The sequence below is a fragment of the Motacilla alba genome, chromosome 6 (assembly GCF_015832195.1).
Source record: "Motacilla alba alba isolate MOTALB_02 chromosome 6, Motacilla_alba_V1.0_pri, whole genome shotgun sequence".
NCBI lineage: Eukaryota > Metazoa > Chordata > Aves > Passeriformes > Motacillidae > Motacilla > Motacilla alba.
Window position 1 is genome coordinate 24,823,665 of NC_052021.1, and position 22,336 is coordinate 24,846,000.

The 22,336-nt window shown below is 41.5% G+C and overlaps 1 protein-coding gene across 1 annotated transcript in view; it reads left to right on the plus strand.

Moving 5' to 3' along the window:
• The window catches only part of SORCS3 (sortilin related VPS10 domain containing receptor 3), a 268,231-nt gene that overhangs the window by 218,030 nt on the left and 27,865 nt on the right, over positions 1–22,336 (plus strand). The window contains exons 15-18 of the mRNA XM_038140273.1: positions 14,804–14,921; positions 16,416–16,549; positions 20,688–20,801; positions 21,885–22,056. Coding sequence (XP_037996201.1) covers positions 14,804–14,921; positions 16,416–16,549; positions 20,688–20,801; positions 21,885–22,056 — 538 coding nt within the window. The remainder of the gene's footprint in view (positions 1–14,803; positions 14,922–16,415; positions 16,550–20,687; positions 20,802–21,884; positions 22,057–22,336) is intronic.

Here is a 22,336-nt window from a genome sequence, read left to right on the forward strand (position 1 = left end):
CTGGTGGAACCAGTGGACAAGAACAGGCCAGGATTTGAGTTTAACAATCAGGAAAGGGAAGTTTTTAAGTTCAAAGGCATCTTTAAGTAGTCACCTGACCTCTTGCACAAAGCAGATGAGAGCACTCTGCTCTGGGGTTCTGAACAAAGCAAGGACAAGATGCACTGCCTTCATCGGTTTCAGAAATTTCTTTTTACCTGTGTGTCTTTGAACTGGCTGAAACAGCTTTCTGAAAAACATCAGAGAGCAGGGTGGCTAAGATGCCTTAGACTGAGGCATGCCTATGAAGCATACTAACAGTGGCATGAAGAAGTGCCTTTGGTTAATCACATCAGTTCACACTGTTGCATCACTCCAGTTCAGGGGCAGGACATTGACTATAAATTTCATCTTGCAGCCAATCTGCTTTTCTGCATCTGCACTTGAAGTTCCTGTACATGTTCACTGATTGCAAGAGAAAAGGGATTCAGGTCAAGTTTATTTTCTTCTAGGCATCAGTCCATGCATACTTACATGGCATGAATGTGTAGGTGGAGCTCATTGCTGGTGTCACAGGTAGTGAGAAACTGAGTGCCATCAGTTTCTGAGGAAGTTGGAACAGGGTGTGTGTCTTAGACATTTCTGCTACTGATTTGAATGTATTCCAACTGTGTTGTGTGATTTGTGTTGTTATGCCTTTCAAAACCAGCTCTACATCAGCTTTACACAAACAGAAGTGACCATGTGCTTAAACTTGAAGTTGAGCTCAGCTGCAGGAGAGGAGCTGGGGAAAAATCATATTTTACTCTTCTAACAAATGGTCATTTGAGCTGGCTTCTGTGCCATCTATGCCATGGCAGAAGAAATGTTTGGTGCTGTAGCCTTGGAGGGCTCAGGAAAGGGTAGCTGAATCCTGTAAGGCACATCCATACAGGATGTGATAAACTGTCTTAGGAAGGACAGGCTAAGTAATTATGGTTATGCTTTACACAGCAGCACTCCTCTGCTGTATTCCCAAACAGTGCTGGAGCAAAACAAGGCAGCCTCTGTGTCTGTCACAGACAGCTACTGAGATTTTGTCAGAGTAGAGGTGGTGTCAGTTCTGGTGGCATTGCTCGCTTTCCCTTTATTCCAAAACAATGCCTTGGCTTTGACTTTTTTTCTTTTTCTTTTTTTTTTTTTCCCCCCAAAAAAGAAGGTCCTTGCTTTGTAGAAGAATATATCTGTGCATCTCTTGCCTCGCTATCTGCAAACATTGCCCTGTTTTTGCAAAGAGCAAAACTCAACAGCATATTATATACCTGTGAGCCTTTTCAAGTGACTGCTGTGAGCTTCCTGTTGGGAAAACACATATACCAATTCCCAGCTAAAGATTAGAACCTGCAATTCTCTTCACTCTGAGCATTTTTTCTGCAAATGCAATGACAATGCGCAACTTTCTGTGTTGTTTAATATGGTGTTTTTCTGTGAAATTCTTCATGCAATGTGTGTCACTTTCCAGCTGCACACATGTGCAGACACGTGCGCACACGTGTGCAGAGAGATAGAACTGAACTCGCATAAATCTGCACATCAGCACCTTCATTGAAATCAGTGGAGCTAATCAGTTACAACTAGCTGTGAATTTAGGCCATTTGCCTTATAAATCATTGCAGTTTTCTTTTGAGATGAAAAATGCATTATAAATCTAAGGTTATTGTTATTTATATCTCTGTAGTCTTCTGGCGGAGAATGTAGGAAGTGAGTTATCTTCCTGAATATTGTGTATTAGGTTTGTTGAGAACTTTTTCTTTTGAAATCTTTGCGGGCATATTACCATTATTACTGCCATCACTATTGTTATTGTTATTGTCTTTATTATTACTGTCATCATTAGCAGTTTTAAAAACCATTCTTAATAGTCTGTAAAAGCCATACAAAGAAATTTCACATGACACTTGCAGTGAATGTTTTGAGAAATTTCTTTCCACAGCATGAAAGGAACTGAGGAGGAAAGAGCACATTTATAAAGCTGTATGCAAACCATTTCTATACAGAACACTTAGGTGCTTCTCCCAATGAGAATTTTAGTGAATTCATGTACAAGGACAGTGTAGGGTGATGTGTAAGCTTTGGCTGAGAAGAAATCAATGTATTTCTATTGCTACTTGCCACCCCCTGAGCAAAGATTACACATGGTGGTTTGGAGGTGCATGGAATTTGTGTTTGTGGGTAGAAACCCCAATGATTTTGAGAAGCTGATGAGAGAAGCACAACAGTCTGGGATTTGCATCCCACACTGATCATAGGGTCAGTGGGAACTCTAAGATTTGAAGCAGCACTGAGGCAGAGAGACCAAGGCTGTGGTTGTATTTGTGTGCTGTCAAACTGGGTAAGTTAGTGGCTTTTAAAAGTTTGTCTCTCATCCCTGAAAATGCAGAATACTTCATCTAGTGGTCTCAGCTGATTCCTGTTAGAAAAAATTTCTTCCATAGATTTGTATCAAAGTGGTCTGTGTTCACCCATTTTAAAAAAGTAATATTCGTAGGGGAATGTGTATACATAGCCATTATACTCCAACTATTATTAAAATATTGCATTATTAACAATATTTTCATAATACTATTTTATTAAAATCAATATATCAGTAGAATGACTTTCCCAACCTTCATTTTGTGCCACATGCTGTGAGAGGCTCTCTGGGCTGTTGAGTGGAGTAAGCCTTTTAGCACAAAATTTTGTACCACTTCATAGCTATTAAGTGAGCTTTTTCCATGTCTGTCTTTATTGTATGTGTATCCTAGGCTTTTTGAATCCTCTGTGCTTTGTGCTGTGTATGCTTGTCCTCAACAGTCCTAAAAAACTTGTCAGTATGGTAACATCGGTAATTTGCTTTATGAAGGGGCTTTATGTGATTCTGAATATCTAAGAGTACTCTGAATTGGGAGCTGCTTTTAGTGGGGCGTTGGATGTCTTGCAGAGGTCTGTTCCAACCATGAATGATTCTATGATTTTGTAATTTTGTATGGCTATAATGCTGTAAGAATTAATTATTTGTGTGCAAGCTGGGGGGCCTCAGTTAAGAATGTAGTTTTGTGATGCATAAGGAAGTGTCATGAGACTGTGTGAGCTGGTCTGCCTTGAACTGCTGCCTAACGAAAGTAAATCCATTGTCCTTCCTCCAGTCCTGGCTGATCATCTTCTGCAGTTCCTTTTGTTGTTGCTTTGACATTTCTCTCATCTGACAAGAGAGCCAGTTCAGCTCCTTTGGTGTAGAGCTTTGTACCAGAGCACACTGTGGTGCTTGGTGCAGGGATGGGGAAAAAGGCTGCAGAACACACGGGGTCCTCTAGGAAAATAAATACATAAGGGTGGTGGCTTAGACATGTTCTCAGATGAATGCCTAGAATGCACTAGCCTTTTTGAAATCTGCAGGTTTCTAAGTTCTGTGCTGTACCCCTCACTGTTAACTAGTGTATCTTTTAATGATGTCATGTTCTGTGGGTTAGATCTAACATTTCTCGATTGACAAGCCATAGGCACAGCGTGTTACTTGTCTGAGGCTGTCCACCAGGGGAAAGGAATCACACTGCATTCCCCTTCTAGTCAGTTGTGATATATCCAAACTAGTTTGTACCATTCAAATCAGAGACAAGGTGTTGTCATGGGTCCAGAGAAGGGCTTTATGTTGTTCCAGCTCTGACTCATAATTATTACCCCTGTCACTTCATCTCCTGTGCTAAGCATCTCTCCAAACCTGTATTAAGAGGAACAACCTTTTTGCTTCACAGCCCTGCATCATTTTACTAGACTCATTATGTGTGCATGTGTGCAGACACTCATTTACAGATGGGGATCATTAAGTTTCTCTCTACTGATAAATAAATATTTATGTAGACACACCCACGTGTGTACATAAATTTCTATGTAGTTCTGTGCATGTGAACTTAATGATCTCTATATATGTATGTATGCATAATTGAGCATTAATATTTGCAGTGAGCTGAAAGTTGGTCTGTCAACACTGCTGTGACTGCTGCCCTTGGCTATGTGTGTTAGAAAATGTTCCTGGCTGTAAATGAATATGGTATGAATCCTGGCCCTTTCCAGTACCTTCTTGTTTATGTGGCCATGCAGCTTAACCAGAGATGAAGTGGGGATAATTCTTTCTTTCCAGAAGACCCTTAAAATTACTGGCAATCCATCACTGGGTGGCAGAAGAGTGAGGAAGAATGAATAAGTAATTGAGAGATGTTAGAAAAGTTGAGACGGGTACCGGGGGGGGGGTTGAGGTGAGAAAGAAAATATTAAGAGCACAGGCCACACTGTGTCAGAGCAGAAATCCCTCTGTTTCAGTTCCATGTTCCATCAGTGGCAAGTACAGGATACTAAAACTCTATGTATTATACTCAACTATACTAAAAATATGGTTACCTTATATACTTCTCACACTTACAGAGATTTACAAATAAGGAACTTTCTTGGCCGAACATGGTATTCTTTGTATTTCTAGTTTTCTAAGTTTTCCTATTTTGAGAGTTTCCCCTCTAAATACTTTGAAAAGGTTTTTAGCAGTCACCTTATCCTGTGGCCAGGAGTTCCATGAGTTACTCTTATTCTGAAGAACTGACTGGCCTGTGGAAGACATCAGCAAAGCAGATACAGGTACGAAGGCAATGTGGACAGATTCTGATTCACAATCAGCAGAGAGTCAGCAAACTGAGTATGAGAAAAGGACAACAGCTCCCAGCTCCCACTGCGTTCAAAGTTACATGGGAGCCAGGAGTAATTTTCCTGTCTTTTTCTGATAAGGTGATTATCATCTTTTCTCTTCAAGCAAGACAACATCCGCTGCCTTTTGCTCAAGTCTTGCTGTTACATTTAAAGCTAATACAGGAAGAAAAATTACAAGCTGACACAGTGTCCTTGAAGCATTCTGCCCCTTTGCCTAGGGTTAGGGAGCCATGGGTCTGCCACCTCTGAGTGGATGTACTGAGAAAAATTAAGTGGAACCAGTGATAGAAAATAGTGCCTTTGCTAGGATGAGGTCAGAGGAGCTTGTGTTCTCCCCCTGGTGCCAGCTTTGCCCTCCACAGCCAGCACCTCTGCTTAGCAACATCAGCAAACGAGAGACAGTGTGAGCGGATTGCAAAACACCACGAGGTTGTTTTTCTTGGAAGGAATTGAGAGTCTTGTACAACCTGCATGAAGAGAAGAGTCAGTGTTCCTCAATTCCCATGGCCCACAGGTGCCTTAAACTTTCCTGATATCAGTCTGGCCTCTTTTCACTTCGCTCTGTGAGAAAAGAGGAAGAAACTGTCTGAAAAAACCACAGATCTTTGGCAACTTTGCTGCTGAACCACACAGAAATTTGGCAAAGAGGGAATCTGGAAGAAAGATTTCACCAGAGTTCTCTAGAGAGCTAAATCCAGCTTGCAGCTTCCAGTACAGAAAATGAGACAGGGAGGTGTTGTGCTGTATGATTATGAACTTTGTCCTTATTTACCTTCACTTCCTCTGGGAACCAAGGCTCTCCATCCAGCCTGGGTATTCTCTCAGGGCTACCAGAACTGTGGACTTTTTTAAAGATCAGAGAGAAGATTTCAAAGCCTGGTTTATCCAAATGGCATGGGTACCATTAGATAATAGAAAAGACTGTTAGGTTTTAATTGTTGTCTCTACTGTGGTTTTATCTCACTTTTCAGTTTTCCTTTTTTTCTTCTGTTCAGTGTAATATTTGCTTGTGGTGCAACTGGCATTGTTACTGGCTATAGATTTTCCTGCAAGGCTCTGATGTGTCCTTGTGAGTTCAGTTTCTCTGTCCTCATTCAGGAGACTGTGCAGACTGCAGTGCACAAACCTATATATAAGGACTCTTCATAATAGAATCCATGAAATTAAAGTGAATCTGTTAAAATAATGACTTCACACAGAAAAAAAAGTAAAATTTGGAACTTGATCTGAGAACAAAAATTCCAAGTGCAATTATTAAGTAGGGAAACCAAAATGATTGAGAGGATATTGGCATTTGCCATAGTGAGCTGCATTCGTGTATCATCTGATCTAATTTCAAAACCTTCTGGAAGTAATGAATAGCTTGGACTTTGTGAGAAAATGATCAATCTGCTAATGGTATCAAGTGACTTTACAATGGACAAGAAAATGTCTGTTATAGGAATTCCCATTTTATCCCAGCAGATGATCAGTTTATACCCTGGAGTAAGAGAGTTGATTTCCCATATCATTATCTTTGTTTGCAAGACTTAAAAACATTATTAACGACCCCCAGATTAATCAGTGTCACTTCCTCCTCCCAACTCCCTCTCTGCCAGAGAAGCAGTCTGTATTTTAGCCTTTGGATCTCTGCATGAATTCACCTAAACAGTCCACAAGAAGCACAATATTGATTGTGCTGTTAATACTTGCAGAGTGAGCTGAGGTCTTTCTGTGGCACCTGAAAGACAAATCAGGTGATGAGAACATCTGCTTAGAGTAATCTTTCTCAGACAGCAGTGTGTGATTTATTTGACTTTAGGAAAAGGATGTCTGTGACCCAAGACGAGTTCCCAGCAGTTGCACCATGTACTTGGAAGATTCCTGGCAGAAGCCATAACACACAGAGAAGGCATCGTGCTCTGTGGCACGTATTGTCCATCTTTGACTTTCTGGGGCAAACATTACTGTCACTGGAGTCAAGTGCTATTTATGCACACTGGATCAAATATTATGCTAAAAGAGTCAACATCATCAGTTGTATTTTGCCAGTAGGGAAGTTAAGGGAGAACAAAGGACAAGCCTGTGGTCAGGCACTCAGCAGGCTGTCATTGGGAGAGCTTGGCAGAAATGCAGGTCTCCAGAGTCCCAGATGGGTGTCCCACTGTACAGACTCTTCCCATTTCTTTAGGGGAGGGAGATGCTCAGTCATGTCTATAAATGTCTATAATGCTCAGACAAGGGGGATGGAGAGGTGAGCGTGTGCGGGGAAGAGGACTAGAGAAAAGTATGTTCACTTGAGACTGGAATTTGCTGAAGTGAATAAAAGAAAGAAGCCCTTGCAGAAGGAGCCAGAATGAGCAGCAGGCTGATAGATGATTTCTTTTCCCTAGATAAAAGGGCAGGTTTTGCCTTATGGCAATACAATCCAGATATTCTCATCTAGAGGCTCGCGTGCTTTGTTTCCAGTGCTGGTAAGTAAGGACAGAGGGAGCTTGGCCCTGTGCTGCTCTCCTGCCTGCAGGTGGGCTGGGCTGTATGAAACACTCAGGCCTGATGGAGGGTGCACAGGAAGGGGCAGGATGCTGTGCACACAGACATTCCTGAGTCTTTCACCTTTTTGTGAGAGCAAGATGTGAAATATTCTGGTGCTCTGATCACACCAACCCTCAGGGGACTGAGAAACTACATTGCTTTAGCACCTTTCAGCTGAATCTCTCCCTGATCCAGCACAAGGAAGAGGGTGGCACGGCACACCAACTTTTCTGGGAGTTTGAAGGCTCAGTGTTGGGTTGGCTGCAGAGTTCACTCTGACAGATTTTTGATCACTGAACTGAATGAGTGCTGGAAAGCAGCTCTCCAGAACTTCCTCTTCTGAGCCTTCTCCTCTGGTATCCAGGCAAGCTCGTCACTGTGCTTCACCTGTCACATGCATTTGGAGCTTGCATATTCTAAGGAATGGCTTCCACATTTATATTGGACATTTCTGGTTGGAAATCTGCTGATTCATAGGATGAAAGATTGAAATGACTGGATGTGTTGTGTTATCTGGGCTTCTGGCAAAGCAGCAGCACCTGCCTCTGCTGAGACCACAGGCCCATGGGAGGATGAAACACTCACTCTGCTGATAGCTGCCAGTATCTTTTCTAGAAAAGAGTGGCAGCATCTTCAGGTTTCAAGGCTGTCAGAAACTGGTTGTCTTTCAGGACTGCTTCGAAGAAGAGAAAGAACTCTTCTGAAAAACAGCATTAAAAATTAATATGCTTTCCCATCCCCCTTCCTAGGTGTCTCATACTCTCTTTCATGTTGCTGGGATTTCTTTTGAAGCAATTGTCATGTAAAGTTGTTTGAGAACATTGGTAATAAATTTTTTAGAGACTAAATTTCAAAAGGTTTGGTTTGTCATTCAGGAAGTTCTTATTTTGATAGCACTTCCTATTTGAAAAAATAATAACAAAAATCCCTGTCTCCCTCATTGCCTTATGCAGTGTTTGTGCAGCTAAAGAGCAAATTGAGTCCAAACTGTAGTACTGCTTTGTAATTACATGTTCTGCAGATTACTTACTAATTGCACTTGGCATTACTTGCTAACTGAACAATCATGTTGTACCATGTTATTTGCAGTGGTTTTCCTCTTCTGCTAGCACTATAAAGGAAGTGCCCATTGAGTTGATGAATAATACCAGAACTGTTTTCCAAAGCTGAGGGGAAGGATCTGCCATGATTGTACTGTAGGATTTTTTATTGCAAGGTTTTGATCTGTAATTGACAGAAACTCTTTGCCTGCCCCATCTCCTCTCTCTCTCCTGACCTAAAATCTGGCAGTGGTGCAGCTTTTCATGACCAGTTCAATATGGATTGCTGGTGGCCAACACTTTGAACTTATTTCTTGTGGGCAACCTTGATGTCATGACATTCAGTTTCAGTGGAAATGAACCACATCCCTCAGGTTTAATCTGCAGGAGAAATTCTGCAAAATTCTTGTGAAACCCTTTTCCTTGGGAAATAGAGTACAGACCAAGATTATCTTGATACCTTGAACAAATTTGTCCTGATGCACACTGCTGTCTGGTGTTGGTAGAGTCTTGATAGTTTTCACTGTTGTTGTTTTTTCTCCTTCTGAATTGTATCAGTGGAAGGCCTTATACCTGAGAGGGTCTATTTAGATGGTCTAAATTAAACTAATTTGAACCAACTGAAAATCTCGATCCAAATGGTGGTGTTTTATTTGGAAGAAAATTCATCTCTTCTTTCTAGAGAAAAAAAACAAACAAACAAACAAAACAAACCAACAAAAAAGCAGCTGTTTTTCTTGCTTTATTTTGGTCCACATACAGAAGTACAGCAGCCCTGAGTCATCATCCATTGCCCTCAGGCTACTGCTCCTAGTTGACAGGTCAGCCAAAAGCAACTGAATTAAAAGCTCCAAAGAGGCTCTTAGAAACCATATTTATTGTTTAGGAAAAAAAATTAGACAATGTTTTTTGTTGGCAATTGCCTGCCTTTCCAGCGTCATCTTTAATTTTTTATGTTTCCTTTGTCTCCAGTCTCTTACTCCCTGCATCATCTTGCCAGGCATGAGACAGTTTAACTCTCCCTCTCCTGCTCTCCCTAATTGCTGATTTGTGCTTTCAATTAAGTTCTACTTCCTTGTCTCAGTCCCTTCCTATGCAATTTCCTTGTAACTAGTGACCTCCTTTAATGCTAATTCCATCTAAATCCTAATAAAAAATTGGGAGATTACACAGCCCATTTGCTTTTCTCTAAAGTAATAATTTATGTTTAATTCATAGAGAGATAGTTCATCTATTCATACAATCTGGTCCCACCAGCACAACTTGTAACTGTTCCATTGTTGTTTGTGTGGTTTTGGCCCAGTCAGCTCAGGCTGCACACAGGAGTTTGTCTCACTTTACTGCTGCTTCCTTACACAGAGATGGATTCAGATCCAGATTTTATAACTGGCCCTCTTCTTTGTGTGAAAATGTCAGCATTTTCTTTCATTGACTCAAAAGCTATAAATATCAACAAGTTAAGGAGGTACATCTATGTACCAAGACATTCTCTAAGTCTTCACTGAGGCAGCAGCTCTAGCATAGGCTCACCATTTCCCAGGAAATGGGGGACCAGGGTAGCCTGGCTTGTGGGGAAAAAATCCCAGAGGAATCAAGGCAGTTATGAGTGAGACAATACCTGTTAAGATTGCAGCAGTAGCAACATGTGCTCCTCTGCTGGACATCAGAATGAGAATGAGCACCTCCAGTTGTGGTGAATTACCTACTCACTGCTCCAGATCTGGGATTCCCCCTGGTTTCAGTGAGAGAAGAGCTTCCTCTCCAGGCACTAGACAAATAAAAAAAACAAACAAAAACCACAAACAAACAAAACCCCAAACAAACAAAAACCCAAAACCAACCAAAAAACAAACCAAAACCCAGACCAACACACGCTTGTTTTCCTGCCAGGAGGTGATTCTTCCAGATTGTGCTTCCTAGCACTTCTTAACCATTAAATATGTACTTCTGGCACTTCCTGTTAGATGCAGAGATGTAAATAAAGAGGGATTTTAACTGAAATCAGATAGTGATTTTACTTGACTTTCTTCCTTTCTATATTCTCAAAACAAAAGCACAGATTCATGTCAGCTGAAGTATTCACTCATTTGGGTGATTTTACTGTTGGGGATTTTTTTCTTGCTAAGACACTTCCTCTGCAAGCATTTTTCTTTTAAAATAAAAGGAAATAAAAATAAAGGTTGGTTTCAGGCTTTTATAAATGAAACAGTCTATTTATGATGACACTGCAATTAGCTTTTCACTCAGTATTATCAATTAAATATATGTTTGGCTCTCTTTCTGTAGTTCTGGCTTTACTTTTCTGTTGATCCATCCATCTGCTTCTGTAGTTCATCTCAAAAGATGCTGTCTACTAAATATATTATATCCTTTTGCTTTCATTTTATTTTTAGTTATTGAAAATACTTACAGTCTATTCTGTGGAGCCTAATCTTGTTAAAGTCTGGCTTCAGAGGTCCCTAAGGTACATTGAGAGAAGCAGAAAAACCACCCAAGCTTTTCTTGTCTCTCACCTTGTGGATGGCCAGTGAAGGAAAACTGCCTCAGAAAGGAGGGTACTTTTGATGTTAGAAGCTGATATCAGCTTCTTCCTTCCTTGGCATCTCCAGTCCTCTGTCACAGTGCTGGGGACATCTGCGGTCAGCAGGTGTCACACACAAAGCAGCTTGGAGGGCTGGTGAAGGGAAAATCTTCCATCTTTATCCAGACCAGACCAGCCAAGCACAGGCAGCTTCATTGCTTGCTTGCTCCATATGATGTCCTACCAGTCTACTTCAAAAATGACAGAAAAATACTTGATATAGGCAGGAGAATTTACATTTTAATACCTGGCTGGGCAGCTCATCTGAAACTGCCAGCAGGGATAGATCCACATGGATACAGCCAATGCCTTGCCTGTGGGAGCTGTTACTTGAGGAGGTCGGTTTCTCACCCCATGAGCAGGGGCAGGGATTGAATCTATGGACCAGAGGCAGGTGAGTCATTATCTTGTGACCCTCAATTCATTCTGTTGACCTGGCAGGAATGAGCGGTGTTGAATTACATGAAAAGCACAGCTATCAACAAGACAAGGAATGAGAAGGCAAAAGCAATGCAATTTGAGAAGAGAGCATTGTATAAATGTAAAAATCTTTTAAAGAACTCCTGTACAAGGTTATCCAGGCAGTGTACACTGCATTTGTAAGTTACTGTGTATTTAAAAAATTAATGAAAGATATAATTATAGCAGCATTACCAATGATCATTTCTAAAATGACTCTATCATGAAACTGTAAGCATTTCAGAATTGATTTCCATGTTTCTAATAGTTTTCTGCAAATTAATGACATCCAGCCCTGGCAATAAAAACCTTGCCTTGTTTCTCCAAAGAAAGGATTGGGAAGCATTTTCTGTTTTCTTAGCAATGATTTCACTTTCAGCTATGCATAGAGCCAGTTGAGAAGATGCTGTCCTATTAGCTAAGATTTTATGTGGAGTTGTAACTGCTTACTCAGAGGGATAGAAGAAAATCTATGCAGTCTAAAGCCAGTAAATACCATTCTATGTCTTAGGTTGGAGAACCTTTGTTATATTGAGCTTAGTCAGAAAACCCGACTCCATCTAAATACCATCTGGGCTCTTGTATTTATTGCTTCTCAAGGACTTCCACATCAGACTGCCTATATGGAAGAATCAAAATATACCTTCTTTGTTGGCTTCTCAAAGCTGGACCTTGAAAACCCAGCTCTCTTGTTTTCTATGCTTGCAACAAGCAATTAAGAGCTTTCAGGTAGACTATGGTAGGCAAAGTTATTGAGGCAAAATTTATAGTACCTCATTTCCTTTCTCCCTGTATTATCTTGATAGTTTAGCTGTGTTTATTAAAAAAAATCCACCTGCCTTATTTAGGAACCAAATTAAATGGGAAATGAAGGCACATGGGAATCAGATTAAGTTGAATGCTCTTCAAAGTGATGTGAGGACTCACCAGGTGAGTATGGAAAAATAAGGCCCCCCCAATCTCTTTTTGCATCTCTTTCCTTGGAACTTGTTTTGTTTCTTTGCTCTTGATATAGAAACCAATATGTAGAAACTGGAGCATCTAGTGCCAAGCACTTATTGATAGCTGGACACTATGAGTTTTAAAGTGTTGTAGCTCTTTGCTGTCTGCCCAAGCCTCTATTGGATCTGACCACCTCAAAACAGATATGGTAGGAGAGGTCCTGTGCATGCACCTTGGCCACTCTGGGCTAAACATTCTGTGATGCCATTCATAAAACTGAGAAGGTGGAGCTCAGCTGCAACACCTTGTTTTGTTCAGTCAGGGTTTGTGCCCTGTTACTGTTTGTTTAGCTCATTTCAATCTTCTCAAACAATGAAGACTTTCATCACTTTCCAAGGAAAGCTTCTTAATAGAACCTTGTAAGCCCACAGATCACATAGCACTCTCCTCCATTCCATGTATTTGCTTATAGAAACTGATAGAAGTTTCAAATGCACGACAAATTCATCTTGAGCTGTCACATGACGCTCATGGCATTGGCCAATGAAGCCATGCTGTAGGTGGCATTTGGTGAGCAGCGCTCACAGGGTGCAGGTGTTTGGTGGCTTCTCTGCTTCTTTTATCTCAGAAGTCTCTTCCATGATGATTGATTAGCCTTAACGAGCTTTTTTAGGAAGGGGAGGGTGGAGTAGAAAAGTTACTACTTTAGGGATCAGCTGACCCAGAACCATATCTGCAGCGCAGAGGAAAGCCTCTCTCTGTTAACACTCCTCTAATTACATTTTGTGTAGTATTGTTTCCATCTAAATTGTAGCAATTATACACAAAGATCTTCTTTGAAATAATTTAATGGAAGACTATCTGCTGTTCTGTGCTTTTGGAATGCTAATATGTTGCCTTACTCTTAGAAAACCTTGGGTTTTTTCATTAATTATCATGGAAGAATTTCCATGTCAGAAGGAACTGTTTAAGAGCTTTTTAAAATAGATTTTAAATCCATTTTAAATCAAGTAATTCTGGCAATTTTTGTAAACCACAAAGAAAACTTTTGCTCTCCTGATGGACGGTTAGCTAAGGAACAATCTGAGGAGCAAGATATTCATTTTAGATGCATTTTTTTGTGAAGTGTTGGATTTCTCCAGCCCTGTCTCTTCTGGGTTTATGCCAATGTTTCTCTTTGGTCATGTTCCCTCTTCCTTTTGCTGTGTTTTCCATGTAATAAGCACCAAATCCTGTACTGGTGTAAATCTGCTGGACTAAGAGATTTCTGCGTGCTGCATTGCTGTTTTGCAGGGACTGATGTTTCAGTCATGCAGCACAAACAAGGCTGTAAGTGCTGAAAGCACATGGGACGTACCCAGTGCCAAGGAAAAGTGGGGAGGGGAACTGCAGTTGGAATTCCTATTGAGTAAAGTTTTAGAGGCTTTCTGCATCCCCCACCATGCTCCTTCCCATTCCTCCCTTCTCCCTCCTGCTCCCAGTGCTCTGGCACCCCATACTGCTTTAGTTTCTGTGGGTTTTTCTTGGTCCAGGGGGTGCCTTCTGTGCTGAGGAACAGGAATTGCAGCTTCTCCTGTAGCGTTGCCTGAATGCCGTGGTGTTTCCTATCATTGATACCCTGCAATTAGGACTACACTATGAATGGTTCTGGACAGCCAGCAACAATCTACCTAATAAAGTCCTTCCTTGCTTGCTCACTCCTAACCTGAGCCACTCGTTCATGACTGCACACAGGTTCTGCTTGTCTTTTATCCCTCCTGCTTCTCAGCTTTGTGGAGCTCCTCTGTGAGGCAGAACTTGGATATAGACAGGTGTCCACAGCAAACCCACCACTTCATTCTCTCACATATTGCCCACCCACCATTGTCTCCCTGATCCCCATGAGCTGAGACAGGTCTCCAGGGGAGAGCATGATTGATTCCTGGGTGGCTGTTGTTTCATGGAGAACAGCAAAATGAAGAGCAATTTTGGTGCAGACTAGAGAAGGAGTGAGTGAAGAGCAAAGCCAACAACTCAGTATGATTACAGTGTAAACCAAGATCAGCTAGAATAAATAATGGCAGCACACTGGGGACACAGCAGGATCTGAATTACAGTCACTGTGGGAAAGTCTTGTTTTCTGTTTCTCTTTTGATTTCACAGGAAAATTTGTAAATCTTGTCTTTCTCCCTCTTTGTTAGTCTGGAATAATTAGAACAAAACTTAATCACATAAGTGGCTTGGGTAAAAAATATAGATTACTGAAAGACTCGGAATAATGAAAAAGTAACATTTACTGTCCTCTAAACGTCACAATATAGCTGATTAGACTTGGGTTCCATTTTGCTGGATGCTAGGGTCAGGGGAAGACCTTCCAACACAGGCTGTGTACGAGGTGTCAGGAAAAGGCTAAACACTCTTGGGATGTTGTAAGAACTGGAAAATATTGTTCATGACTGAATACCGTTTTCTAGCGTTAAGCTCCAAGACTATGTATTGGTTTCTGCAGGTGAGATTCATGAGATGTTATTTGCTGAATGGAAGGATGAGTCTGGCTGACTCCAGCTCTTTCTTTTCTTTTGTCTCCCATGCTCAGAGTTTTTGGGCACTTCAGCCTCCGTTCTGAGTGGCAGCTGGTCAAGGTGGATTACAAGTCTCTCTTCAGCCGCAGGTGTACCAAGGATGACTACCAGACCTGGCATCTGCACAATCAGGTATCCCCACTCTGCAGGGAGGCATTGGTGGGGGTTCCTTTTCCCCTGCTCTGTGTTTCCAGGTGGGAATGCATTTGTTCTTTACAGCAAAGCATATGGATTTTTTTTTGCATCCCTTGAAGAATGTGCATGAATAAACATGGGGCCAGGCATCTATGGGCAAGTTCAGGAGATTACCTTCTATTTTTAGGAATATAATCCATTGCACCAGCTGTATCTGTTTGGCCTGAATGCTTAGGGCAGTGTAAAACTAAACCTTATGATTGAATTGTAGATGACACTGAATTCTTTGTAGCTCTCTCACTGAATCATGAAAATAATTTTGTTTCAGTTTGCCTCTTATTTCCCCTACTCAAAAATGAAAATAAAAACATTTATTCATCCTGCAGGTCCTGCAGGTATCTGTAAAACTCTTGAATATCTGTAAAACCCCTGAATCTGAAAAGCTCTTGAATAAAAGACACCAGAGAAAACCACATTATTTCATTCTAATGAAGGATACATGCTTTGTTTTTAATACACTGGCTTATTTTCATGCTGGATATATCTAGGTCCTGAAGCAACTATAACTGAGAGGTCAATGACCTCTGAAGATTACTTATGGGTTACTGGCTACCAGTATGATGTCCCACACCCTGCAGGGTAGCATAACTAGAGCCAGAACTATTGGCACTGTGACATCCCTGAATGAAATCCATGAATGAGAAATGAACATTAATTTGGCAAGGTTAGGATAATTGAAGTCATAGAATTGAATAAATGAAAATAATTTAAATAAAAAAAAGGGAAGACATATATGTTACCACTCAGCAATCTTGGGAATCATTATTTCAATTAGGCATTGTCTTTTTTCTTACTTCTATGCAGACAAATTACTTCTGCAAAATAGATAATTCTGTTTATAGCAACTCGCCTAGATTTCAAATGTTTGTTTTAGATTAGCTGCTCTGGGTAGTGTTCTTGGAAACCTTTGCATTCAAAAAGCCCAGTGAAACACACATCAAAATGGTCTATAACAAAGCCAGTTCTATCACAGAAAGAGCAAGGGAGTTGAGCTCTGTGTTCTTCACCTGGGTTTTGTCCCCTGCCCTGGGATTCAGGCCTGGGCACTTGCTTCTGCAGTAGACTTTATCTGACATATGGAAGAAACCCTGCCCTACACCCACACTGTCTTTTCAGGATAATTCGTAGGACTAGGTACTGGTCGATGCCTTCTGAAAGGTGACATAAGTGGGTGTGATGGCATGGGCATCCAGGCATTTTGGGCACATTGTCATTGGCATCACAACTCAACGCTGAGCACACTGTGCTCATGAGTCCTCCCAAGGAGACTTTTGGTTTTGCAAAACCACAAAAGAGCAGGACTGTAACTCCCCACCATCCCAGAGATAAATCTCGTTTTCATTGCCTTTTGTGTCTTTTGAAAAAGTCCTCCATTTAAGACCCAGCTGCCACTACAACTGTGTTTCTCCTTTTGTTCCTTGGCCGATGAAGGGGGAGCCTTGTGTCATGGGGGAGAGGAAGATCTATAAAAAACGCAAGCCTGGAGCCCAGTGTTCCCTAGGTCGGGACTATTCCCAAACTGTGGTGTCTGAGCCTTGTGTCTGTGGCCAAGGAGACTTTGAGTGGTGAGTATGTGACTCTGGGGACTTGTGTAGAGGCTGTGTTTTTGTCCTGAAATACTACCCAGACACAAAACCTTGCGGAGGAAGTGGGTCTCATGCAGCTTTATAGCTGTGCTCATGCCATATAGCAGAAATGTGACCCCCAAACCTGCTGAGTGGAGGAGGCTTCCCCTTCATCTGCAGGAAATATTTTTTCATCTCCTTGAGAAATCCAAGCCTGGAATTCAAAAGCAAAATAATTGCAAGTACTGATGGACATTTTATGTCTCGCATTCCAGAATAGTGATAGCCAAGACTTCTCTGGTCCAAAATATATTCCTTTCAGAAGAGGGAGGGTATTTCTCTCCCAAGGTCATTGACTTCCTAGGGGCAAGCCAGCAAAACATGCACATTTTTATCATTATTCCTTTGAATAGCTGGGAACAGTTTATTGCTTCTTAACAATGTTTTATTGAGAAATTTCTGAAAGGGCTTCTGTGACATGACTGTACAGCCCACCCTTGTCAGATATAACTACTTATTTTGCATAAATATTGGTGTTTCTAACTAATGGGACCATAATTTTCAAATTGCTTTAAGGTCACTTTGAAAGCAGCTTAAAAACAAAGCAGAGAAAAAATGCTTGCTATTGCTTGACAATCAGAGATAGGAGATGGGAGAATGCATGTCAGGATCTCTGCCCAAAGAATTCCTACATGGCACCTGTGATAGGCAAAATTTCTAAGATTTAAGACTGTCAAAATCTGTGACATTTGAGCTTAAATGATTAGAATGTCATTTAAATGGAATTCAAAATACTCTGTAAGCTGATCAGCTGGGAAAACATTTTAATCTTTACAGTAGGTTATTCAGGATCAGTGTCTGACTTGGTATTGGTGTTATTCCTGAACACTTCACCTACCTTCAAATACTTTCTGAAGAGGTGTGAGGCATGAGATCTGTACATTTATTTGGACTTAGGCTCACAGTTTTCTTTTAGAGTATGGACATAGTGAAATGCAGCAAAATTAAGAAAATTATTGACCAGAGTATTTTCTTGGATGTTTTAGTAGTTTGTCTTTACAAGTGAGTTGGGGAACAGAGATATTCATCTGATCTGGATGGGTATTTAATTTGTTCCTAATGTCAAGATTATATCTGAGACTCCGTATCTTGACTCATGAGATCTTTCCCCTTTGTTCTCGTGAAGGGAACTCACAGGATGACCTGTCTTGCCTTGCAGTATCTGCCCTTGGCATTGGCATAGGGCTCTGGGGGGAACCCAGCACCAAACTCCAGAGATGCTAATGAATTCGTTTGGTTTTGTTTTTTTTTTTCCTTACACTGTTTTTTCCTCACCCACTTTTTATTTTTACAGGGAAGTTTGTCTTCTCCAAGCTGTAAGTGAAAAACTGTGGCAGCTGAATTGGCCTTAAATGCTGCCTTGAAAAGGGTCTGAATCAGAATGCACCTTTTCAATCGCTTGTCAGATTCCTTGCATGCATTCAGTATCATTTTTGATTAACTTTCCCCCTAATATGAAAGGCTATTGCTGTTAAACTTGTCAGCCCTGCAGAGGAAATGCAATTAGAGGACAACAAGCTGGCTTTTGTTTCAGACCCTGCACTGCCAACAGAATTGTTAACTAGCTTCCAGTTGCAAAATTGCTATAGCTGGTGATGGAGAATCAGAAGAAACTTTATGGTGAATTTTGATGCTACTCAGTAGGGCTGACTGGAAGAATGTGTGAGACAGTCCATTTGAGGAAAATACTGGCAGTGCTGGAAGTGGGGTACTGAGCTTGATAATTTTAAAAGTGATTTTTCAGAGAGGAAGGGTGAACTTGTGCTCTGATTTGTGACTTCTGAAGGATGAGACAGTTGCTTAGTCAGTTGCAAGATATTCCAGAATATATTCTAGAATATATTCTAGACTCATCTGCCTTCCTTGGACTGTCAGTATGAGAAGGGGAGATGTTGACAAGTGCCTTTGCTCTGCTCAGTAAAAGGTGGACAGGACAGGTGAAAGGACAGTTCCTACTTTCACTTGCTGCTCTTTCAAGAAAAACTCATTCCCTTTCAAGGGAAAATGTCCACTCAGCCTCTTCTGCCTGGGCTCGCAGTTGCCAGTTCTTGAAAGCACTGACTGCTCTGTGCCTCGGGTTGAACTGAGCAGGTCCTGTGGATGTCAGGGAAAGGAGGAGGGCCAGCAGCCAGGACTGTGTGGGTACAGTGACCAGCAAGTCCTGCCAGATGGGCCCTTAGCTTCCTCAGTAAGAAGGTTTGGAGCTGGTTCTGGGCTTGGAGCACCCTGTGCCACTTGTTGTGATGACACCTGCCTTTGAGGGCTGTGGGGATAGGACAAATAACTGCAGGAGCCCTTCAGCACACGCTGTGGGGGCTGTGCTCCCTCCCATTTGGTCACAGTGCCCTTGCCCCTGTCTGCCTCATGGTCGCAGTGCTGTTCCCTGCAGTTAGATATAAGGCTAATCTAAAATTCAGGGGCATAAATCATGATTGTGCCCCAGTTCAACAAATCTTTATGAGTCAGGATCAGGGGTGACTCCTGCCAACCGTTGCAGTCATTTCCAGAAGCAAATCCTGGCCTTTTTCTAACAGAGAGAATGGCAGAAGGATCTCATAAGTGGTATTAAAGTGCTTGCTGAGCTTTCTTTTCCCTCCTCCTGCTTCTTTATTTACTCTGTCAGGATATCTTTCCTGAGAAAGACAGCACAGCAGCTGGACTTGATTATTTCCTTAACTTATGCAAACCCTGGGGCTTATGAGAGGGAAGGTGGGCAGCATGTGAGGTTTTAATATACATTTACCAGAAGTTAATGAACAAGCACAGAACCTTGAGGGCACACAGCAATGTTGTCTTTAATTTTATTAAATATTTATGCAGCTCTTTTCTTCTTTGAGGCAAAGTACAGCTCCTCCTGAATATTTTTAATTACAAAGTCCCTGCCAGGCATTTTCGACTGTGCAGGTCGGACCCACTGAGAATGATTAAATTGAATGTTGAGAGAAAGAGCATTAGGGAATCTCCAAACCATTTAAAGTAGCTCACAGAATTTTTGCCCTCCAAAAAAAGAACAGTAGCAGCCTGAGCCACTGGGGACACAGCACAATTTTGTCTCACCAAAGCTCTTCCTAGAGACTTTCTGTTGGCAGTTCAGGCTCTGAACAGGGGAAGGATAAAACTCAGAGTGTCCTAAAGGGCACAGAATGCTTTCAAGACAGTGGCTTCTGTAGTGTCTGTGTTTTCACAGAGGTTTAGCATGTTGGCATTTGTTGACTTGCTGCAGGCAAAAATCCAGAATCTCTTCTTATTTGTCCTTTGAATCCAGCCTGTCAATAAAGGCTACACATAGAAACCTGATCCAGACCCTATTAAAACTAATGGAAAGCTTTGGATTAATCCTATTGCTTCATCATTGTATTGGCACACAAAGGCAGCTATAAAAAGAAGTTTTGGATGTGGTTGTGTACACTTCCATTCTTAGGTGGTCCAAAGAAGAATCAATACCCTGGATTGCCTTCCCTGTGTGACACAATACCATGTAATCCTTAGACTACAAAGCTGGTTTTGTTTTAGTTTAGTGTTGGAAAAACATCAGCTGTTTTTTTTTTTTCTTGGGCAAATCACAGCTTAGCCAGGGAGCCCATTAACATACATAAATATACATACTGTGGCTAGTTGCTCAGGAAGCGCTCCTAGAGTTTTATATTCCTAGCCACTGTTGTGAAAAAGTGACATTAGATCTTAGAATTAGCTTGGTTCATTCTAAAAGCAAAGGCTGCGAAAAACAAACTAACCAAAGGAATCCAAAAAGTGAAATTTAGGTTAGAGATTAAAAGGAATAGAAACAAACAATACAATATTTTTTAATCTCTGTCATGTTTTGTTGCCAAATGAAGCACGAGTCCTGCAGGGTTCTGCAAGTTTGGTAGTTCTGCTGTTGTGGGGATCAAATGCCCTCAGTGAATTGTGTTCCTGCCCCTCCAAGTAGTCCACTTTGTCTCTGGATGAGCCCAATCCATGATGTTGTGCCATCCCAGCAGAGAACCACCAACACACACCTGCTTTGGGGACATCACCTAAAACTCTGGGCTAACTCTAGAGGACGGTACAGTGATGGATTCGTGACTTCTCTCCCCAGTGACTATGGATATGAGAGGCACAGCAACAACCAGTGCATCCCAGCCTTCTGGTTCAGCCCGTCCTCCCTGTCCAAGGATTGCAACGTTGGCCAGAACTACTGGAACAGCACTGGGTAAGTGCATCTTGCAATCTGTCTGGTTTTGCTGACTGCAGTAGACAAGAGAACCTGGATAGTTCTTTTTTTCTCTGCATCCCATTATGCTCTTTTTCAGTCTTATCCATGAGGTGAAGCTTGCAACGGCATCTGTATGGAAAATTGCCTTGTTCCTCAGAGAGAGGGAGAAGCACGTTAACATAAGTGACACATAGATATTGCATTGCTATCAAGTGATGTGTGATCCCTGGAGCCTAGACTTGGAGCTCCCCTTTGTTGCAAAATTAAAACACAAATCAAAAAGGTCTGCCTGAGAGACAGCTGAACATTTAAAAGGACAGGTTTGAGGTATTTCACATTGTATTTTATTGAACCTCTTACTATCTTACAGCTCCTATTTATATCAGCTTCTAGGAAGGCTCAAATGAGCAATTTTTGGTCTCTTTTATGTTTTCTTCCTCTGCCATTTTCACTTTGTACATACAATGCCTTGCATTTCAGACAAGCTTCATGTGCTGGTTTCTCCTGGTCTAACCCAGAACAGATGGCAACTGTTGGTTTATTATGGCAGCATCACTTTGCAAATGTTCTACAATCATGCAGGAAATGCTGTGAGACTTCAGTTTTGCTGTTTAGCCAACATCTTCCAAGAAGAGCCAAGAGAAAAACCCATACCTAAAATAATTTCAAAACTGAACTGGGCAAAGCCTTTGACATATTTTTTCAGGTGCCCCCTAGCCCAATAGAGGCAGACAAAACCTAATAAATGGTATAATTGAAAAGCTGGGATGCAGGATGCAATCCTGCAGGCGTTGGGTTGGAGGAATTGTTTGCCTCAGAGCAATTCACCTCCACAATGTGTCTCTTCTCAGTGATGCTGCTGAGAATCTCTGGAGAAGGTTCAATTGTGATTGGTTTGGCTTTCTCCTACTTAATAAAGCATCAGGTTTCTTTGAGTCTTCCTTTCAGTGAGGGGATCATGCAGGCAGTTAACCTTTGAAAAAACACATGCATTAATGTGGAGGGACAAAACAAAAACAAAACAAAGGAACTTTTCCACCCACTGTCTGAGCCCAATATCCTTTTGTTACTGTTCCCCAGGTACCGCAGGATTGTGTCTAACAACTGCACAGATGGCTTGAGAGAGAAGTACATGGCCAAGATGGAGAAATGCCCTGGAAAAGCTCCTCGGGGATTGCACATCCTCACCTCTGATGGGAAGCTGGTCATGGAGCAGGGGCACAACGCCACCTTCATCATCCTCATGGAAGAGGTGTGTTAGTGGTCTCAGTAAACCTTTCTCTGTGTGGCAGGACTGGCATTCTTTTCCTTTGCTTTTCAGGTTGCTGAGAGGAAAATAGTAATGAATAGTAATTGGAATCACGAAATGGTGAATGGTCCTGAGATTTACGAGACTTAAGGAATTCAAGAGAATTGAATGCTATAGTGACACATACAGGCAGGTCATACTGGGTCACACCAAAGGTGTTTGGTTATCTTGTCTATCAGTGATGACAATGCTGAAGAAAGATAGATGTGGTCAAAAATTTATT